This window comes from Protopterus annectens, chromosome 4.part0 (assembly GCF_019279795.1).
Source record: "Protopterus annectens isolate FY-2018-M chromosome 4.part0, PAN1.0, whole genome shotgun sequence".
Taxonomy (NCBI): domain Eukaryota; kingdom Metazoa; phylum Chordata; order Ceratodontiformes; family Protopteridae; genus Protopterus; species Protopterus annectens.
Window position 1 is genome coordinate 1,813,123,922 of NC_056733.1, and position 22,734 is coordinate 1,813,146,655.

Here is a 22,734-nt window from a genome sequence, read left to right on the forward strand (position 1 = left end):
AGACCAGCCACCCAACCTCAGCTTTGGGATTCTACCCAAGTGTAATGACTGCAGCAGTGTAACATGATGAACATAGTAGAGTTTTGTACCTACCATAAATGTAGATGTTCGAGTGTTCACACTGCTGCAGTCCAGGTTACCCTCCCTCCATCCCCTCTGAACTAGCTGGACTTATGTATACCTTTCTATCCTATACAACCTTTGGGGTCTATTTCCTGGTAACTGAAGGTATTTGGGGGCACCTGACATCTGGGGCAAGAAAAACTGAAGAAAATGACGTTGGATGCATCTTATATACCCCTGGCGCACTGAAGTCAGGGAAGAAGCGACAGCAACCGACGCCGGACCAAGACTTTGGAACTCAGGCCGACTGTGGGGACCGCCTGAGGATAACCCAAGTGTAATGACTGCAGCAGTGTGAACACTCGAACATCTACATTTATGGTAGGTACAAAACTGTACTTTCTTCTTCAGTCTCACATTCTGTAATTGTCTCGGTCTAAATTCATACCCCTTAATATTGTCTACCAAGACTCTGTAAACTCTAGATATTAGTTTTGTCTTTATCATAGCCACTGATCTTGCTTCTCTCAGCATGTCTTTCCAGCCCAGAAATCTTTTCCTCCTTAGTCTTGTTTATGTATGTTTCTAGGATCCATTGTCAGTCCCATTTATGCTAAGCGGTATCTCTCCACAAGATCGAACACACTTTCGGCTTGCTGCCAGTGTCTAGATTTAGTATTCAGGGTTTTTCCATCTTTTCGCTGTGAGCTTCTGCTTTTGATTGCCTCCTTTTCCCAGTCCCACCCATATAAGAGCTAGAAATGTCAGTGCGTTGTCTGTTTACAGTTTTTAATGAGCTACTTGCATACAGTTCTAGCTATCTCTCTTCCCACCTAACCTGTATTTGCATCCAGAAACCTCACCGACGTGAGCTTTCCAACCCTTTTTCTTGCTATTATAGCATTTCTTTCCACTTTTTGTTGTATATTGAGTGCATTGAAGTAGATATGTCAAGCTAATTTGTGCTATCATATAATACATTTTCAGGTCTGAGATACCCATCCCCTTTTGCTCGATTGGTAGAACCATTTTTCTTGTCTCACCCCCACTTTTTTTTTTAATTCCAGAAGAATTATAGCTGTTTCCCTTTTGGGTCTCACCTACATCCCCTCATCCAGCTTGACAAGGTATGCTTGCCCATTGTATTAAACTAGAGGCACTAGAAATATTTTCTTAGCTTGTGTTTTACTTTTCTGATCCAAATATATAATTTTTCATTGTCTAATATATTTTACTGTTCTTTTGCTGCCCATGCTTTTTCGTTTTTAATCCAAACACCTAGGGACCTCATCTTCTTATGACCCCAACAATGTGGTAGGAGTGAGCCATTTCAGAAGTCAGATTCTAATTTAATGTTGTTACCTTTGTTTCCCCTTCATTTAACGTATAGCCTGCTATCAAGTTATAGTACTTCAGTATCTTGAATAATTGTGGTGTATCTCGGTCAGGGTCTGTAAAGTGCAGTGTGATATTGTCTGCAAACACTGATGCCTTCTCTTGCCTGCCAAACCAGTTGTATCCCTGCAAAGTAGATTATCTAATTCAAATTGCCAGTGGCCATATGTATAAAGTAGATAACAGTGGGGATAATGGGCACCCAGTCTAGTACCTTTCATTAGCTGAAACCTCTTTGATAGGGAGCTGGCCAATTTAACACTACTGTAGCATGCATTCTCCTAATAAATTCAATTGATTTATCAGGTATTCCAGATCTTCTCAAACCTTGAAACAAAATTTCCCATCTAGAACAAGCCATCAAACTTGATGAAAATTTCAAACCAACTGTCAATCAAATGTCAGACTTTTTCGTGAAGAAACGTTCACACCATATGGATACATACATTTTAAAATATTTCAAAACATCTATTCACATAAAATATAAACATTAATATAATTTATCATAATAAACTAGAGTAGCAGCTCTTAAATGTAAGCATTGTGAATGCTAACGCTGTCATTTATTCCAGGATTTTTTTTTGTGTTAGTTCTCATTTGACATATACTTTCCTTTTTAAATGGGCTTGATGCCATGTTGTAGGTTCTGATGTTTCAGGACAAAAGTATTAAGCCTAGCTCATTTGAGAAGGTGTTTTTTGTCATTTTTTTTTTATTGATGCCGTTATTGTTTGATTGGTGAATTTTGTGGTTAGTAAATGAACAAGAAACTGCTTGTCTGAGTCGCTTTGTGATTTTATTATTAGAAAATTGAGCACAGTCCGAGAAGATAATTGCATGGGTTTTTAAGTTTTTCACTAAATCTTTTTGTTGCAGGTTGATATTGAATCTGTGTTGTGCTCAGTCCAGGTGTCTCCACAAGGATATCGTCAAGAGTGTGGCTTAACCCAGATAGCTACAGGGATTTTTTTCTACTTACTGTGCATTCTTTGGCATTATATATTTTTTTCTAGGCCCTCCTGACACATCCTCTTTTTTGCATGCCAAATTCCAGTCTCACCCATTACCAGAATCACCTACTGAAAACAAATTATTTCTCTTAGGATAGCTTTTATTTCCTCTTTTTTTGTTTTAGGTGGCATATAATATATTAGCTAACTTATTTCTCCTTCCTATACAGTAGTCTCCTAATAAAATTACAAAGTTACAAAGACATACATCTGAAGCGTTTCTCCCCAGGCCTCTGCTGAAAATTGTCTTCATTCCAAGTTGGACTTTCCTGGTTAACAAATGATAAATAAATAAGTAAAATGTGTAAGGTGTTTTGGGTAAGCTGTCTCCTTTTCTATTTTTATGTTTGTGTTCTTCTGTATCTAAATTAATAGTCCCTTCTTCTCCCCTCTTTTAGCTGTTCAATGAAGCCTTTGTTCCACTTTTTTAATTTGTATTTTTTTAAATGCGTTTTCTGCGGCATAATTAATGTCACCCTACTTTTAAATATACAGGTTTTCATCCTGGACCAGACTGTTTACTTTCCATGACATTAAATTTGAAGTATACTTTCTTTTACTAGTCCCTCCTTCTCTGTGTTTCTTCTGACAGAAACATTCAGAACCCAAAATATTTCCTTTACTGGAAAAGATTCTCTTGATTGGCAGATAAGCCTTCTCTGCTTAGGCTTATCCTTAGCACGAGATGACAGCATTACACCCCCCCCCCCCCATGGTTGCAAATCTCATGCCTTCCACAAGGAAGGCTGTAGTTTATTATCACGCCTTGGCTGTGATATCATTTTAAGTTCTATATTTCATTTATCTTCTGTCTTGACTCAACCTCAGTGCCTTCAGTGTCCCATCGTGATCCCTTTGTACCTTTCACTAGCCTTTGTCAAAAAAAAAAATCATGTAGTGCAGTTATATCTTACAAGCCCTGTAAGCTCCACTCCCCCACCTGTCTTTTCTAACTGTGAGAGCTCAATCATTTAGCCCACTAGGCCTTTAAAATTTTAGGTCTTTCCTTTGCCTCACTGACTCCTCCTTCTTCATCCATCATTAAGAAGTCAGTTCTCACCCCACACTTAGCAGTCCCCATATTAACTTGGCTACCTTAGTTAGGAGTTCCTGTTGCTGCTGAAGTGGACTGCTCATACTTCTATTACCTCATTGCAAGCACACAATCAGCAACAGTAGCTTTTGTTGCATATGGATCAAGATTCCCAGGCTTTTTTGGTGTCTATAGGACAAGATACCAAGGCCGGAAAATTCAAATTCAGCTCTGTTCATCCTTCCTGTTAGCTTTCTGCATAGATACCTCTCACAGGCACACTACCTTGAAATGATGTTCTCTCCATTAATTGCGTCTTGTCTATCTTACACGCTTATCATAATGCAAAGTCTGTTTACAACTAAAGTAAGGATATGCTTCAGACTTGTGAGAAATACAGTTTGCATACTTTGTTTACACATTCCATGTATTCCCCCCCAGCAATTTAAGTAGCATAATGGTAATACTCACTTTGCTGCCTAATTGAAAGGTCAGTAGAAGTTGTTGTCAAGTTATATATTGTCTAAGTTGATGGAATTTTGCTTCTTCTTGAATGTCTCTATTGTTTTCTTGCCTTTTAGCTGCCCAAAGAGCTTTCCTCATCATGTGTGAATAATGCTTACCTTTCAGTTTTTGCTGGAAAACCAAGAAAGGCATCATCTGTATTCACCAGATGTCTGTGTTCCCTTCATTCCTTTAATCTACTCCCTGAACAGGTGTATTAGTAGTTTACATCTCTGTAGGGTCCCTAGATGATTTATGTAGGTCTACAAGTACTGCCTCTGCTTCTGTGTAAGTTTTTGTACCCAGTGTGTAGAATATTTCTAGGATCATAGGATCCAACGATTTACATCCTGTGATCCTATAGAAATCTTCTCATGTTCACTGACAACTAGCTTATTCTCAAACAGAATTGATAAGGTATGTGAGGGATGTATTTACACAATATCACTGGAGGCAAAGTTCTCATATAAAAGCACGCATAATGTCAGTCAGATTCATAGGTGTGTACTAGGCTAATGGCCCTGGGGCCTTTACAAGCCTAGCCCATAGGATTACCCTGGCATTGTGCCACCCGACCTTAGTTCCCAGTGCTTCTGTCAAGTAAAGCCACTGGAGTGATCCCTGGGGTGAATTTTCTATTTCCCATCCACTCATCAAGATTTCTGTTAAAGAGGTCCAGTGAGGTGCTCTGCTTGACATGTATGGGAAGTCTGTTCCATAGCATGGGCAGTCTCTGGGTTATAAACCTGTCCCTCCAGCATGTTCTGTTGATTGTGGTAATGAGGTTGAGGTCTCTGGAGCATGTGGTGCGGAGGGATTGGGATTTCTTTAGATATGGCATTTCTAACAGAGCTGGGTCAGACATGGCTTTGTAAGTCAAACAGAAATCGCCTGTAAGTAGGCGATAAGAGAAAGAGAATAGTTGGAGTTTTTTTAGTCTGTCCATATAGGAGAAATGTTTAAGGCCTAGGATCCTCTTTGTGAGGTACTTTTGCGGCCTCTCCAGTTGTTGCAGGTGTTTAGTTAGGTACATGCCAAATGGGGCATTGTACTCAGTGATTGGCCTAATGAAGGAAGAGTAGAGTGAGACAATGACCTCTTTCTTCCTGGATGCAAAACCCTTAGTAATGAGATGTGCCACAGAAGACTTTTCTGACCACAATGGCAATGTGGTGGTCAAAAGAGAGATTGCAGTCAACCTGTGTTCCCCAGATCTCTTATAACACTTTCTGTGTTCAGTGGACTACCATTGATGAGGTTGTCAGTAATGCACAGGCTGCAGCTGTCAGACACACAGCATAAACCAGCCCCACATATGCCTAAGCACTTAAATGTAAACTTCCTAAGCTCCTAAAACAACCCAGGTGAAGCACACATAACAAATGTCCTCAGCAGCCCTAAATGCATTCTGTCAGAGCAGCACTCATATCAACACATACAGCGACATCTCATAGAGCCTTTATTTCTAAAACCGTAAAGCAAGCCACCACACAACTCAACATATTCTGGTCATTGGAAACACACTGATGTCTCTCTTTCTAGACTGTGTAAGGAGAAAGTTATGATCAGTTACTTATAGGTTTAGGTTTATAGGTAGGTACTAGGTTACTGACCCTAGGGCCTGTATAAGCCTAGCCAAAAAGGTACCCTGGTTTTTGCCACCCAAAAAAAAATTTTTTCTGTGCCCCTGTCAAGCAGAGCCAGAGAAGTGATCCCCAGGGTGAATTTCCTAGTTCGCATCCAATCAAGATTTTTCTTGAAGAATGCTAATGAGGAGCTTTGTTTGACATAGATGGGTAGTTTGTTCCAGAGTATGGGAAGTCTCGGGGAGAGGAATCTATCCCTCCAGCATGTTCTGTTTATTGTGGTGACAATGTTTAGGTCCCTAGAGAGTGTAGCTCAGAAGGATTAGGATTTCTTTAAATGGAGCATGTCCAACAGCTCTGGATTTGACATAGCTTTGTATGTTAGGCAGAGATCACCTCCGAGTATGCAATATGCGATGGAGTAAAGCTGTAGTTTTTTGAGACTGTCTGCGTAGGGCATCTGTTTGAGGCAGGAAATTCACTTTGTGAAGTACTTCTGCGGCCTTTCCAGTTGTAGAGGTCTTGTGAGGTACATACCAAAAGGGGTGCTGTACTCTATAATGGGTCTAATGAGTGATGAGTAGAGGGAAACGATTACCTCTTTTTCCTGGATGAGAAACCTTTTGTGATGATGTGTACCACGTAGAAGAATTTTCTGACTACTGTGGCAATGTGATTATCAAAGGAGAGACTACTGTCCACCTGTGTCCCAAGGTCTCTAATCACACTTTCTGTATTTAGACTATCGCCTATGTGGTAGTTCATGGGTATAGTTTTTACCAAAAGGGATGACAATGCACTTTTTGGCATTGAGCTTGAGGCCATGACTTTGACACCAGGCATCTCTCTCAGTGAGGCCCTTTTGTAGGATGTCCACATCGTTAGGAGTTTCAATAATGGCTCCTAGTTTGCAGGGGCCAGAATCCACTAGATTATGCTCACACTAAGGTCATTGGTTGGAACACAAGTACCAGTATGACTCAGCCATAGTCCATGTGAGTGTAAATCACTTTAGGCATACCTCCCTAGAGTGTATGAAGAGAGACAGAATAGATCTCTTGGAATGTGTCCCTGGCTGGTGTGAGCCTGGCACTGAGCAGCAGTCTACCGTCTCTGAGGATGATGCTGCAATATGAACTGAAGATGATGGACTTTAATAATTGAAGTAGTTTCTGGTGTCATTCTAAGGGGGTGCAATGTTTGTCTTCTTGGAAGGAGAGGGCCAACAGACCGCATTGCTTTGCCTATGATTGTGTGCACCTCTCCCCTCTAGGCTTTTGAATATTAATTGAAAACATTGTCCACCCCATAGTGCCTTTTGTAGGCAGTGCCAACCAGACAATCCTTCCAACATAGGAAATCAAAACCAAGAAACTGTAAAGGTGTTACTGCTCAATGCCAGGAGTCTAAACAAGCTCTCCCCACCCTAGAGAATGCAGATATTTGTGCAGTCACATTGACATAGTTTAACACCATGAAGAGCACCCTGTTATTGCAAGGCTATAACACCTTCAACACATTTAGACAGTCTACTACACAGACATGAACTAAGGGTGGAGGTATTTCAGTTTACATCAAAAATATACCTTAAGGCTGGTCAAATAGGATAGTGCACTTAAGCTTCTCCACATTCAAGTCACCATAGGCAAAATCCTGTACCACTTCCTTGCAAGTTATAGGTCCTCCTCTGTGACCTAGAACACCCATAATACATATATAAGCTTACTGGAGATGCTCAACATCCAACCTAATACTGTGTTCATGTTCGATCTTAATTACCTCAGTGTTAACTTGGAGTCCTATACGACACCAAATGTCCATGCACAGAGATTCATGGACTTTAAACACAAACTCCCTGGATGAAATTGTCACTGTGTTCATCAGGTATGCAAACGTACTAGATCTGGAACTCACTAATAAAGTGGCATGTTGCACACCTAGTGTAATGTCCTCTCTGGTAGGGCCAGACCACAAAACTTTCTCCTTTAAAATAAAAATAAAACCAGGAGCCCAATCTGACCCCAAAACATTGAGGAACTACGGTAAGGCTAACATCTTACTATTAAGTGGTAACCTGTCAAAACGTAAAGCCCTCCAAAACCCTAAGAACACTGATGTATATGTGGAACTGTTCACAGAAACCATATACAGCCATGTTAATAGCTGCACAGAGGCAGCTGTACCAACCAGAAATAAGTACAGAACTAATTCAAAAAAAAAAAAAAAACAAGACACCCAGGTGGAATCACAACATCAATAGATTATATAACAGAAAAAAGAAAATTATGGCAACAATTTTGAAATGCAACTCCCAGTAGGATAAAAGCTCTTTTATCAAACTAAACAAACAACTCAGAAGACAAATATAGTAGTCTACCAAAGCCATTTTTTTTTCCTAAAGCCAAATTTGAGGTAAAGCTGGCCTTCCAGGACAGAGGACATCCACAGTTCATTCTTAGGTTTTATCCATAACCTCAAAGACAAGACAGTACACAGTTGTTAACGGAGTCACCCACACCTACACTGGGCCAGAAGATATAGCACACCTAATAGTAGAAATATTGAGCTCTAACTTCACCCCCCACTTCCCCTTAGAAAATGCTACCAGATATAACCCCCCCAGCTGTCAGTAGGGTGCAGGTCCTCAATGCTCTCTCTAATTCCAAGGACAGTGCATCAGTGGGCCCTGACCATATTCCGTGGCTGCCTTCTAAATAGCATAAAACATGACCTGTCAGGCCCTCTGGAATCTATGTTTAACCCTAGCCACCAAATAGGCTTTTTGGCTCATGAACAGAGAACAACAACCGTCATTCCTCTGCACAAAAGTGGCCATCTACAGACACCGGAAACTGTAGACCCCATAAGTCATATTTGTGTCATGTGCAAAGCCATAGAAAGAATTAGCATGGAAATAATCTGTAATGATACAGGAAACCTCCAGACACTGGATCCATCCCAGTTTGGTGTCATCAAGGGAAGGTCATGCATAATCAATGTGGTGGACTTCTTTGAGAATGTCACCAAAGCAATGAATGAGGGCAAAACACTGCCTACCTTGAGCTGGCCAAGGTATTTGACATAATACCCCACTTGGACATTGTTGACAAACTCAAGAGATTGGATGTTAACCTTTATGTCAGTTGGTGGACAGCCACCTGGTTCATAGACGGGATCCAAGAGGTTAAAATTGGGGAATCCACCTCTACAAAGAATCCATTCACCAGCAGACTCCCTCAGGGATTGGTCCTGGAATCATTGTTTTTTTTGGCATCTACTTCTCTGAAGGCAAGTCCAACCCTCTAGCTGACCAAATTTGTAGACTTTTGCAAATTAGGAGCAGCCATAAAATCCCCCACTGACACTAAAACTAAATGCCAGGAAACTCGTAATAGTATCATTCAGGAAATCTGCCACCCCTTGTAACTACCATACTTACAACACACTCCTAAGAGTTGAACTAGCAATCAGGGACTTGGGGACGCACATAGTAATCCAGCTTTTGACCATCATATGTCTGTGGTATTGAGGAATTTGTTTTATGACGGGCAACTTATAAACAAAAGGTATGACATCTAAGTCCAAGGAGGTCATTGTTCCACTGTATTGTGTACTTATCAGACCTGTTATTAAGTACAGTGCCCCCTTTGGTATGTACCTAACTAGGCATGTCTAACATTTGGAACACCCGCAGACATTCCTCACTAAAAGAATACAGGGCATAAATAACATGCCCTGTGCAGACTGCCTCAAAGCTCTAACCCTGTATTCTGGCTCTTACAGACTATTAAAGGGAGATCTATACCTGGCATAGAAGGCATCTGTGGACCCCATGCTGATGGACCTCCTGATAATCCGAAAAACAAGCAGCACCAAAACTACCAGTCCTAAAGATTTAAACCTTGCCAGTGATATAAATAGGACCTACTGAAGAGACATGTATGTATCCCAGAGACTACCTCTTCTCTGGAAGAGGCTCCATGTGAAGCAGAGTTCCTTTCTAACCCAGTTTAAGTGTAACTTGGACAGTTGGATGAATAACTGGAAATTCACCCCTGGCTTGGCATCTGTGTCTGTAATGGACACAGACAGCAGGTAATGGTTCACCTCCCAGGCCTGTGCTTGTAAATGTTTCATGTCTCAAGCCCCTACTTTACCCTACCAAGGATACCTGAACTTGTTTTATGTCTGAGATGTATGGCCAGGCTTAAAAAGGCCACTGTGTCATTAGCCTGGTGCACACCAATGAACATATGAACCTCTCTGCTTGCAGCTCTGGAAAGCTGGCAGAAATTTGTTGCACTGGAATATGGTGGCCCTTAAATAGTCATGCTCCACAAAGGCCTTCAATGCCTGGCTCTTTTTCCATAAAAAGGGGTGAATTTCTAGTTACTCATCCAGTTACTCATCCTGGTAAGATCTGACCATGAGGCGGTCACTTTCGAAGTCACCATCTCCCCTGACACCTCCCCCCCCTAGTTAGGGTCAAACAAAAAACATCTCTAAAGCTGATTACAACCTCCTGAGGGATGGTATAAACAGCTTCACAGCCCCCTCCCCCACTGCAGGAACTGGCACCAATGTCCAAATCTACACCAAAGTACTGTGCAAGCATTTATATAGATGCATGGAATCAAGAATACCTGAAGGGACAAAATCATCCTCCGCAAGGAAGAGTAAACCTGTCTGGGGGACATCTGCAATAAATAAACTGTATAACAAAAGGAAAAAATTGGGCTGTCCAGGACCAAGAAGGAGCAGGTGCCCATTTGGAAGCAATCTCTCCTTAGCCTGAACAAGCAAGTAAGAGCACTAGTGAAATCTTCTAAAGCCAACTTCAAGTCCAAGTTGGCGACATCTACTAGAGACAATCATAAGGCCTTCTTCACATATGTCTGCAATCTCAAAGGAAGCATCCGGATCTGTTCAGAACTGGTGGTCAAGGACACCACATACACAAATGCTGTAGATGTAGCCAATCTGCTGGCTGACAGATTCAGTGAAAACTCTCCCCTCTGTCCCCCCATCAGTAAATCAGAACATCCCCAGTACCTGCCCCCACCCCTTATCTCTAGAGAACAGGTCATCACTGCCCTGTCAAAGACAAAAAAATACAGCCTCCATGGGACCTGATAACATCCCAGTCTGCGTCCTGCATGAACTCAGGCATGAACTTGCAGCACCATTAGGCACTCTTTTCAACCAAAGCCTGAGTACCAGCTTTGTCCCAGCCAAGTGGAGGACAGCCACTGTCGTCCCTGTACACAAAGGTGGAGCATCCACCGATCCAGGAAATTATACACCCATCAGCCTAACTAGCCTAATCTGCAAGGCCATGGAATGGATTGTCATGGACCTCATTAACAGGGACATTGGCAACCTCCAAACACTCAACTCCACACAGTTTGGCTTTGTCAACAGGAGGTTATGTCTGTTGAATCTGGTCGACTTCTTTGAGACAGTCACCAAAGCCATGGATGAGGGGAAGACGGTACACATTGCCTACCTTGACCTGGCCAAAGCCTTCAACACTATTCCGCACTCAGGCATAGTAGATAAACTCTCTCAACAAGGCATCAATCCATATGTTACCAGATGGGTAGCAAACTGGCTCACTGATAGAACCCACCTAATTAAAATAGGGGAAGCCACCTCAAGTAGTAGACCTCTCTGAGGTGCAGGCCAAAATCAGTGGGTTATGGCTGACCAAGTTTGCAGATGACTGCAAGCTAGGCGTACTCATCAATTCCCCAAATGATGTGGATGTCCTCCAAGAGGGTCTCACCCAAACAAATGACTGGTGCCCGAAACATGGCCTCAAGCTGAATGCCAAAAAATGCATCATCATCCCCTTTGGGGAGAGTGACGTCCCCACATATCACATTAATAACAATGTCCTAAGTACACAATCAGTAGTGAGGGATTTGGGCACCCAGGTTGATAGCAACTTGACTTTTGACCACTGTGTTGCTTCCATTGTACGGAAAGCTTTCTACATGGCCCACATCATAAGTAAGGGTATCTCATCCAGGGACAAAGAGGTCATAAGATCCCTGTATTCTTCCCATATAAGGTTAATTATTGAGTACAACGCCCCCTTTGACACGTACCTCGCAAACCACATGCAGCAGCTGGAGAGACTACAGAGGTTCCTCACCAAGAGAATCCAGGGCCTCAAACACCTACCCTACACGGATAGGCTAAAAGTCCTGTCCCTGTACTCGGTTTCATACAGACTTCTCAAAGGTGACCTCTGTCTACCATACAAAGCAATCTCAGACCCCACATTGATGGGACTGCTGCATATCAGCAAGTCAAGCTCCACTTGAGCAACCCATACACGCAATCTCAACCTGGTCTGTGATATCAATAGGACTTGTTGGCAGGACAGATTTGTGTCCCAGAGACTCCCCCATCTGTGGAATAGATTCTCTCTCCACGTCAAGCAGGTTACCTCATTATCCCTTTTTAAGCACAACCTGGATAACTGGATGGAAAACAGAAAGTACACTCTTGGGATTCCATCTGTGTCCTTGCTGGACAAGGGCTCTGGGTGCTGACCTATCTAAACATGGGCTAAACTCTTGGCTAGGCTTATAAGGACCTCAGGGCCAATAGCCTAGTAACCTCCTATGATCTTATAATGAGGTATAATTTGTTCCTTTTGTTCATATGATTGCAGCTTTAGTGTTGTAGGCATAAGGATTTTCCTGTAGGCTAGCTGTAAACCTCCTTCGGGTAGTCCAGTCCATTTCCTGATATAATGTTACTATGAACCTTTTGCATTTGTTTTTTCCCAGTTTCTCTGGGATGGCTGGAAGTTGCATGTTATCGCTGCAAAAAACTGTCTTACGGCTTCATTAATTTCATCTTAATGTCCTCCTATACCAACTGTTTCTCTATTAATTTATTTCTCAGTTCTACTTTTCTTTTCAGAGCCTCCACAATGTCTTCCACTTTCTTGTTACTACTCCTGATGTAGTCCTCCAGTCATCCGCTTATCTTAAATACCTCTTTTCTTTGTATTCTGTTTATTTTTCCCACCATCATTGACTCCAGTTTGCCTTTATGCTTGCGGATTTGTTGCTGCTCCTGGACCATCGCCATGTGGTCTACACTACCAGACTTCAGATATGCTTCTTTTTCTGATCCTTTCTTAGTACTGTTCTTGGTTGTTTTTTTTCTGGATTTCCTCAAGTTACGTACTTAACCTATTTTGCCATCTTATGCAAAAGATTGTCAAGCGCAGTGGCTGTTTGTACGTTTTACCAGCATGGGGGTACCAGTTGTAACTGCCTACATGCTCTCCACCATACAGGCAGTCCCCCATGTATTTTATATTTTGAAAGGACTTTACATCGTCTCAAATGTTCCATTAACACCAAAATGTCATATTTTGGCTCTATCAAGTACAAAGTATCATCTGTAAGTAAAGCTATTTTTTCTTGACTACCATACCAGTTATATTATTGAATTTGTAAATCCCTTATTTTCTTTATTAACAGCTCAGGAAAGAGGACATTCTTGCATGTATACTCTGTTCAGACATAGTTTGTCAGAAAGGATCCCTCCCACCTTAATTCTTGCCTCTGACCCTCAGATATTCTCGTCATTAACCCTGTAATTCTGTTAGAGAATGTAGATGCTGCCATTGCCCTTTTCCTGAAATCTTAGCTGACTCATGAATACTTCTTAAGTATCAAGACCCACTAACAGCAATGGCATTTTGTTGTACTGTGATACCCTGTGGGGCATCATTGTTTTATTAGGGTCCATGTTCGGCTGCTGAAAACAATAAAATGCAAACGGCTAAATCTCGAACGGCGAAGAACGAAACAAAAATGAGTGAACAAGGACATCAATGAAAATAAATTCATTGAATGGCCATAATTGGCCAACAACTAGGAAGTAACCTGAGGCATTAGGTAAGTGAAGGGAAACCTTTTAAATTTGCCCTATTCCCCACTGTAGTGTGATCTCGGAGTTGGTATATATAGTTGGGGGGTGGGGGGAACAGTCCCCCACCTTGGTTGGTTTTGTTTCCAATGTTGGCCGACTATGACCTTTCGATGCATTTCTTTTCGATGATGTTTTTGTTCACTGTCTTTTTTGTTTCACTCTTTTCCATTAGAGATTTAGCCATACGAGTTTTATTCTTTTTGGTAGTTAAACATAGACCATTTTGTTGATGTTGTCATGTGTTTGTCTGTCTTCCACAAACCCACACATTGATCTGTATCAATTTTGGCAACACCTTTGCTATTCTTTTAGGTGGTGTAGATATGAACATTTTGCAGTTTTGGTTTAAAATTGAAGTGCGTCTATATGAAAACAGATTTGAAGGGTCTTTACCCACTTTGAATAGTGCAGATACCATAGCATTTTTTCAAGGTGCTGGTAGTCCCCCTCTCTTTTAAAATATTGTTAAACACTACCTTCTACACCTTTATCACATTCTTTGCTCCTAACTTGTCTTCCACGGAGTGTTGTCTGTTCCCAGGGACTTCACAGCTGATTGATTTTATGTTACTGTTTTTATCTCCTCTATTCCTGTCTCCGCTATTAATTGTTAAATATCATCTTTTTCTAGTGTTGGCATTATGAAGATTTCCATAAATGTTTCCATTTGTGCTTTTTCTTGGTTTCCCTGTTCCTCTGTTTAGTATAGATTTTTGTAAAATTTATGAAGTACTTCTAATAGTTCTGTAGATTCTCTGGTTGATGTTCTTCGTGTTTCACTGTTGCAGTCATTACATTTGGGTTATCTGCTTGCAGGTACCCCTCAGTCGGCTTGATTAAGAAAGTCTTGGGTCCTGCGTCGGTTGCTGTCCCTTCTTCCATGATGTCAGGTCGTCAGGGGTATAAAACATGCAGCCGACGCCATTACATCAGTCTTTCTTGCCATGCGGTGCCTGAAGCAGAAGCAGTTCGCAAGTGCTGGTCGGCCAACTCCTGAAATGTTCGTTTTCGAGTTTCAGAACAGAAGTCTTCAACTAAAAGCTAAGTACACCATTGGGGAAACATTTTCTTGCTCCTTACCGATGTCAGTAAAAGTTAATAATTGCATTACTTGTGGAAAGCAAGTACCTCATAAAGATTTTCATTCGTACTGTATTCCTTCCCAGGCCTTGACCACGACATACCTTGCTGTCAGTTCATAGGCTTCTTACATTTGGATTCAGTCCATTCTAGTTTCTGCTACCCAAGTCATTATACTAAAAGTTATTTATCCCTAAAGTTGCTATCAAAAATAGGTGCTTAATAGCAAGCTTTCTAAACTCATGCATCTTATACAGTTGCTTGACTTCTTGTTCTTTGAGATTCTCCTTCTTCTGCAGGACTTGAACTTTTGCATCCCTCTATATAATTACTGTTACACATCTACAGATCAAATTTAAATCTGGCAACCTCAAAGCACCTAGTCTTTTGGAAACCTATCTGAACCCACCCTCAACAGATCTTTCAAGAATAGAATTAGCCAGTCTGACATTGTGCTCCCAAAACATTTTACAGAAAAAGGAAGTTATACCCAGGGATCTCATCAGACTGCTAGGTTATATGGCATCGTGTATCCCAGTAGTGCCACTTGCCTGCCACCACAAGAATAAGCTTCAGGGGTACTTGATAAACAGATAGTGTCATCATACCCATTCATTATAGACCAACATCCCATTCCTCCTATGTATCAGAAAGGAGATTCCATGGTAGATACAGCAATGCTGTCAGAACCAGGGAGTGCCCTTCAAAGCACTGTAACCTGTGATGGCCCTCATACAAATTCTCTCAGACCTAGATTGTGGGGCTTGTAGGGAGCTCTTCAGATTCAACAAACATAGGAGGGCAGGATGAGAAAAAACACACAAACATAAAAAGGATGATGGTCATCCTAGTCATGTATGCTTTCACACCTACTTTAAAGGTGGGGGTTCTCTAGGTAAAGATGTTCAGCATCACACTTGTGGGTATATAAGCAGGGACAAACTCATTCATACCTGCTGTGCAGGCCTTCTATGTAGGCCTGGGACATAGCTTCGAAAGTAGGCATGACACTAACTGCAGCCTGCATTCCCTCTCTGCAAAATGTTCTAGCAAACAGGTTAATCAAATTCCTAGCAAGACACCCCAAGAACAGATTATAGACAGGGATGCCTTTCTAGATCTGACCAGGATGTTAGGTGTACAAGAAATATGCCTTTTGTCTGTTATGTATACAAACAACTGAGATAGTTGTGCTTCAGAACAGCAGCTCCAGAAACATGGAAAACATACATTTTCTCCTTGAATTGGACATTGAAAACTAACATTGTGAATTAAAACCAATTTAGTTGAGAATGTTGGAAGCACCAGAGCTATAGAGGTGGGCTATCAATACAGGTGGATTGGCTAAGTCTTGATTAGCTGTTGTTACACAGGCAATCACATATTTGCTGTAATTTATCAATAGCTCACGTTCAGATATAAATTCACCTGTGTGTTCCCACAAAGTCTTCCATGGGTAAATCCTGCAGTTACCCACATCTAGAGGTGAGTTATTGCTATTGAACAGTGAGGTTTGCTCACCCCTGACATGTTCAAGTATTTTTTTCCAAGTTTCTTTAATTTTTAGAGTGTTGTGATGGGGTTCAATGCTATGTGTTTTTTTAATTTCTGTGCTGCTGTTTGGTTTTGGTTTCAATTTCTCTGCTCAGTAGTGCAGAAAATATGGTAACTACAGCTTTTATTTTCAGTAGCTATTTCAATCATTTTTTTTTTTTTTGGTCATGCTGGTTTCTGTTATTAAGGCTGGATTAGCAGTGGGTATATTGGTTGTTTTGTTCAATTAGCATACAGATTTTTAAATAACTGAGTGTTGTGCAATATTCAGCAGTAATGGCCATGGAGCATTCAAGGGTTGGGCTTAAAAATGTGTAGTTGCTGTTACGGATTAATGCTGCTACGTCATTAAACTTTTAGCTGGGGTTGTTTTTTTTTGCCGAGCTTAATGAGGAGGTGAAATAGGTACTTTGTGCCATTTTAATAACACCTGTGCCCATGTCCTTTTCTCTTAAGTTTATTGGTAGGATTTATTCTCTCCCCATTGGAGTAGCAGGATAAAGCCCTGACTACGGCCTAACCGATCTGGGTTCTTTAACATCTCAGGCAGCAGATAGAACAGCAAGGAGGGATGTGTGTGCCTATCCGGGGGGAAGGGGAGGAGAGTTGCATGAGCATTCTCATCACTGATCTGGTGGAGGCAGGAAATGCTGATGTCAAGGGTGTAGCTGAAAGAGGAGAATAGAGTAATGACATGACTGAGCTGCTGCGGAGGTGGGGAGAAGTGCCTCATGTACCCACTGCACGCCTGCCCCTTGCTTGGGCACAACTACTCAGACCCTAAAAAAATGGGGAAATAAGTAGGTCTAGTAAAGGGAAAAACCCCAGGTTGAATGTAAAAGTAAGATCCTTAGGCTTCTGTACTAGCCCCAGCTTAGTCAGGATAGGCTGGGAGAGTTAAGAAGTTGGTAGACTGCAATGCACGGGGGAGGTTCAGGTTTCAGGCGATATGATGCAGGAGAGTGAAAAAGAACTCCAAAATAATTACATTTGTAGGAAATGTGATTTTTTTTTTGAGTTTAGTATATTTTTCCAGGCATAATGTCTTCCTTTCATGTCATATCTGGCCTTGTATGCATCTCTGAGCTGAGAATATTTCCTTAATCGAGTTTACTCTATACTATTCAAATTTGCTTAAAAAGCAGGTGCAGAAAGTAACAGCTTCCTGAAGAGAGGTAGGTTAGGAGTCAAGTCTGACTTTCTATTAGAGTGGTAAGAATGATGCTGTCACATTTTGTTGCGTTACGTACACTGATTTTTCTGTGGAATTTAGGGGAGCTGAAAAGATTCTGGCCATAAACATAGGCAAGTATTCTCTTGTAACAAGTGATACCCACTGCTGGGATATTTTTGGCTGCCTGATGACAACCCAGTCAAGAGTTTTTTTAGCATCAGTCCTTCAATTTTGATGATAAGATATAGTTAAAGGCAAGCACATTTAGACAGTGGAAAAGATAATGAAGATACAGAAGGAGTGTGCTTCCTTCAGCCAGAGTTCTGCTTGAGGGCAGTTGTAAATTCTGTGCCAGATGTAGTATTCCAGCTGCAGGAAAGATCAGATGGACTGTCAGCTATGTCCACCTTTGTGTCAGTCCATAAGGAATACATTGTCTTTCTATATTGGTTGACCTTTCTGCATAGTACCCAAGTTGTCCATGTCCATCCACGTTTTCAAGAAAATTTTCTTCCTGGGTAGCATATTGTGAAATGAAAAGTGTCAAATTAATTGATTTGATTTGGTTGATCTCTGTAGTCATCTTATGTGTGAAGGAGGGGTGGGTATGCAGTTAACTTCATTATGAAGCACAAACTGAAGTGGTGTAACACCCATGGTTTGTAATACGGAAATTCACTTAGCAGAGGTAACTGCTACAAGAAATTGTTTTTTCCAAGACACAGACTTAATTTTGTTAAGGCAGTGGACTTGAACAGAGGGAGAATGATGATCTGCTTAAAATATATATCACAGAGAGGGGAACTGGATCCCGAACTAAAGACAGAAGAAGGAAAGTACCACAAAGGAAGGTCTTGGAGATTTTGTAGTGTTGTTAATAGTTTTAAGTCTTGGCACGTATGGGAGCTGGGAATACCAGCTTTGTGGACTTTCAGGAAGGAATAATTACAACCATTGTCTAAAAAGCTCAGGGAGAGCTCAGCTGAATGGCATAATGTTAATGAAACCCTGACTGTGACCCAGATGAACTAAGATCAGTTAGTAAATTGATCACTGGAGGAACTGGGTATAGGAGAGTGGGACTAATCAGCATGTCATCTCCTATGGGGAGGGAAGTGGGCCAGTCTGATGCATTGCCAGCACCTCCTAGAGAGAGAGAGGTATGCTGTATGCAAGATTATGAGCTAGGTTTGTGTGCTTGGCTCTGTCAAGCCGAGTCTGCATGGGGCTTTCATGAGTCTTGGGTGGGAATATGCATGTCCTTAGTAGCAGTTGCAGGCCCTCATCATCATCAGCTGCTGGGGGAAAGGCTGGGCCCAGAAAAAAGAAATACTCCTCATAGCTTCCTGAATGAATGCTGCACAATTGACAGCTGTTGCAGTAGTGAAGCAAAATGGATGGGTAGTAATGGCTGTGACTTTATGATCAGCAGGGATAGCGGAAATAAAAACAGTGAAAAGAAAAAAAAAAGTTCTGAGAAATAGTGAAGGATCGGAACATTTGTGAGGAAAAGGGGTGTATTGCCTTGGCAGAAACACATATGGAACTGATATGAAGGGAGCATCCAGGCAAGGCCACTCCCCCTCAAGCTTGAGCACATCCATCCTTTCCTGCCAGTGCCTCAGATGCCAGAGCCTCTAAATGAACACAGGTCACCTGGGTTATAGTCAGGGCTTTATATCTCTACTCCACAGTGCTGGCCCATTGTATTATTTTCAATGCATTTCATGCTGTCTAGCTTTCCTTTTTGTGTGGTCCTAATACAGAGCTTTGCTTATGGTGTGGTGGGCCTTTTAGTGGTCATCCACAAGGTCTTTATCTTTTGGCCTTTTTTGGAAGGGAGTGACGAGGGGGTCTTTCCAGTGCTGTATGTATTTTTCTTGAGTCTTAGTAACCCTTATTTGCTGTTCCTCACCTTCTTTCCTGTGTGACCTCTATTTCCTTCCTTGCTAGGCTTAACATAACTCCTTTGCACAGTTATGTGCATGGGTTGTCCCATGACAAATGGAATCTGGACTTAGAAGCTGAAATGGTAGACTAGATTGGATTGCACTTGATTGACATTTTCCCCAACAGAACAAAATTTCTACAAGCAACTGCTTTTTATTCTAGCAAGACTACTCATAAAAAATGCTTGAGCATTTTTACAGTGTGGCAGGCCTACGTTGTACCCATCCATATGAAAGCTCCCTACCCCCGTAATTGCACAGCAGTCAGAAAAAGTGAAAATGTCATTTAACAGCACTCATACAAATGGCATTTTTGCTTTGCCTGTCAGAGTAACATAAGCCTTTGGTGAAGCAGTTAAGAGTTGACAGAAGAAAAGCTTCAGAAGATCTTTTGCTAAAATTTACTTTGAGTGTAGTGAGAGGATGATTAGCAAATAACACATTTCTGGTACCAAAGTAGCTTTCCTTTTGATTGTGACTGTGCAGTTCATTGTGATTTCTGGTATATTAATTACACTTTTATGAGTTCCTTGACACCCTTCTGCTTGACCATTAATTGTTTAGACACCCTCCCCCATGGCTCCAACCTTCAGTTTGCATCACCTGAAAAAAGACAAGGGGACTGGGACATCCCTGCTTTTAACTGGTATTGCATCCCTCCTCTAGCTAAGACTGACTTTAATACGCCAGGAAAGAGGCATGGAGCATCATATATGCAGACCAGTGTGCTAGGGCATTTTCCCCAAGGCCTGTTCACCTGCATGAGAACTCTGCACTATTAGGTGGGACAAGCAGTGCTGTTTAACCTAAAAGCTTGCTTGGCCATGACAGTAGAATAACCTGACTCCTTGGCCATCCTGCACTCCCCAGCCCAGTGATTTATATGAGCTGCAGCCTTCGCTAGAGCACAGTGAGGGAACTGCCCAAATTATCACACCTCTTCCCTGGTGTGGGCATGCCTAACCCACTTGTCTGCTCTTTTAGATGCCTGAGCCACAATCATTCCTGATTTATCTTGGCCATACTCATCTCTTTATTCTTCTACACCGCCTAGCTGATTATGCTTTTTACACTTCTAAATGTGTTAGTAATACCGTTGTTCAGGAAGTGCAAGTTTTACATGCACCATATGTAACTACAGCTGCACATTATTTTCATTCCTTCACACTATTCTTTGGCTATTGTAATCCCCTCCCCACTCTCTGGTAACCAGGCAGTCTGGTTAATTCCAGATTGCTGGCAACACTGATGAATGCGCTGATTCATGTCATTCAAGTAATGTGTACATGTTGTTAATGGAGAATCTTTTCCTGTATGCAAGTAACATATATACATGTTTGTTGAAGACACCTAAAATGACATGAATGACAATGTATGAAAGATATTCATAAAGATATGTTGTGGCATTCATTAATAACATTTGTACATTTTCAAAGGCTTAGGTGCTTCACCTTATAAATCCCTTTTTTCCTCAGAAACTTTTTTCATTTTGTTTTGTCAGGTATGCCAATGTGTTCCTTCAGCCTGTGACTGATGACATTGCACCTGGGTACCATGGCATTGTGCACAGGTATGGTCTGAATTGTATGATTTACTCTTTTTATAAGTTCTTTTCTTAGTTTCTGTGAACATATGTTTTGTGGGTTAGGAGCTCCAAGCGCTAGTGTTAAAAGTCTGGGTTAGAAATTATCACTTTGAACACAACTCTTGGCCTTTTCAACCTTGCATTTCCTCTAGGTCTGTTATTGTGCAAGATTTGAATCACCACTACAGGTGAGATCCCTTGTTATGCTCAATCTAACAAATGTAATGTGTAAGATACAGTGGATATTGATAGCACTGCTGCAACATCCCTACTTCACCTACAGTAAAACAGAATTATTGTATTGATGTTCATCCTTACTTTTTTGTATGCATTTTATTCAGACCCATGGATCTCTCGGCAATCAAAAAAAATATTGAGAATGGTGTAATCCGCACAACAGCTGAGTTTCAGCGAGACATCATGTTGATGTTTCAGAATGCAGTGATGTACAACAGTTCTGATCATGATGTGTATCACATGGCTATTGAAATGCAGCGAGATGTCTTGGAACAGATACAGGTGTGTATTATGTCTGTTGGTTGATGGACTTTTTTGTGGAATGCTTATTTTACTTGCTTGTATCCTGGAACAATAAGCTACTGCCTGAATAGTAACTGAGTCTTTTGTTAGTATAATATTTTTTATTGCTTTCCATGTAAAAATTGGTATTGCCATCTGTTGTATTCTGAAGTGAATGTTGCATGTGGCAGATGAGTATGCATGACTTTTCATTCCATTGGGCGCAGCTAGATATACATTTACATTTCAGCCTTAAACACCAGATACCGAGTGTATAGTCTCAGTGTAGAAAAAAGCAGTACAAGACAAAAAACACTTAACAACAGTGTGTCCGAATGAGAAATGTAATGAATTAAGCACGTTCATCCACAAATCAACACTGGGACTACTTCAGAATAATTGTCACATTAAATAACATTGTATTTATAATTAATTGTGCCTGAGAACAACCAATGAAAACTAACAATTCATTAACATAATCATTTAAAATTTAAATAGATATACACAGACATAAATACTAATCCACATATACCAGTATAAAATGTATTATATTAAAGGCATTAATTTTATACTGCGATGGTGGTGCTGTGGTAGCGTTTACGCCTCATAGCAAGACATTGTCCCGTTCGATTCTCAGCTAGAGTGTCTTCTGTGTGGAGGCATACGTGAATGGGGCATGCCTTCGTTGAAGGTTGTGCGCCAGAGCTGGTAACCCGGTACGTAAAAATCCACTACCAATCATTAGCGGACCGGAGTTCTGCTGTGGCGACCCCTAACCGGGAAAAGCCGAAAGACACAAACAAACAATACGTAAAACATTTTAATGAATCTATTAATGTAGTTTACATCCTCTTCCATAAAGTAAAACAGTCAAAAATGAAGACCTGTACTAGCTGATAATCTAATTAGCTAGTAAACAAGTCTTATGTCGCTTAACAAAAATTAATATTAATAGTTTTAGTAAGCCTTGGAAATTTATTTCCTTGTAATGTAATCTGCCATAACGTTTCCTTCTTCTTCAAGGAGTTGTTATAATGACCACAACTATAGTCTAGTGGAACCCTATCCAATGCACTAAAATAAAACTTTTTGAAGGATAAGAAAGATCTAGTATGATTAAATGGTACTTTTCCATTATCGGGGCAACACTATAAATGCGGTAGCTGGCATTTGTGATTTTCGCACAGCTGTTAGCAAGGGTTCTGATCGCCAGCTAGCACATTTGTGGTGTTGCCCCGATGGAGCTGCATCACTTTTCTGTGTGGTTTTTACTTTTCAGTTTTCGGGGCTCTGATGTTGCCAAAAGGTTGGCTTCCATGCTGT

At 41.1% G+C, this 22,734-nt stretch overlaps 1 protein-coding gene across 11 annotated transcripts in view; it reads left to right on the top strand.

Moving 5' to 3' along the window:
- The window catches only part of BRD8 (bromodomain containing 8), a 1,923,539-nt gene that overhangs the window by 1,557,649 nt on the left and 343,156 nt on the right, over window positions 1-22,734 (top strand). For all 11 annotated transcript variants that reach the window (XM_044069501.1, XM_044069500.1, XM_044069496.1 and 8 more), the window contains 2 exons: window positions 20,809-20,877; window positions 21,234-21,411. In XM_044069501.1, the coding sequence (XP_043925436.1) occupies window positions 20,809-20,877; window positions 21,234-21,411 (247 nt within the window). The remainder of the gene's footprint in view (window positions 1-20,808; window positions 20,878-21,233; window positions 21,412-22,734) is intronic.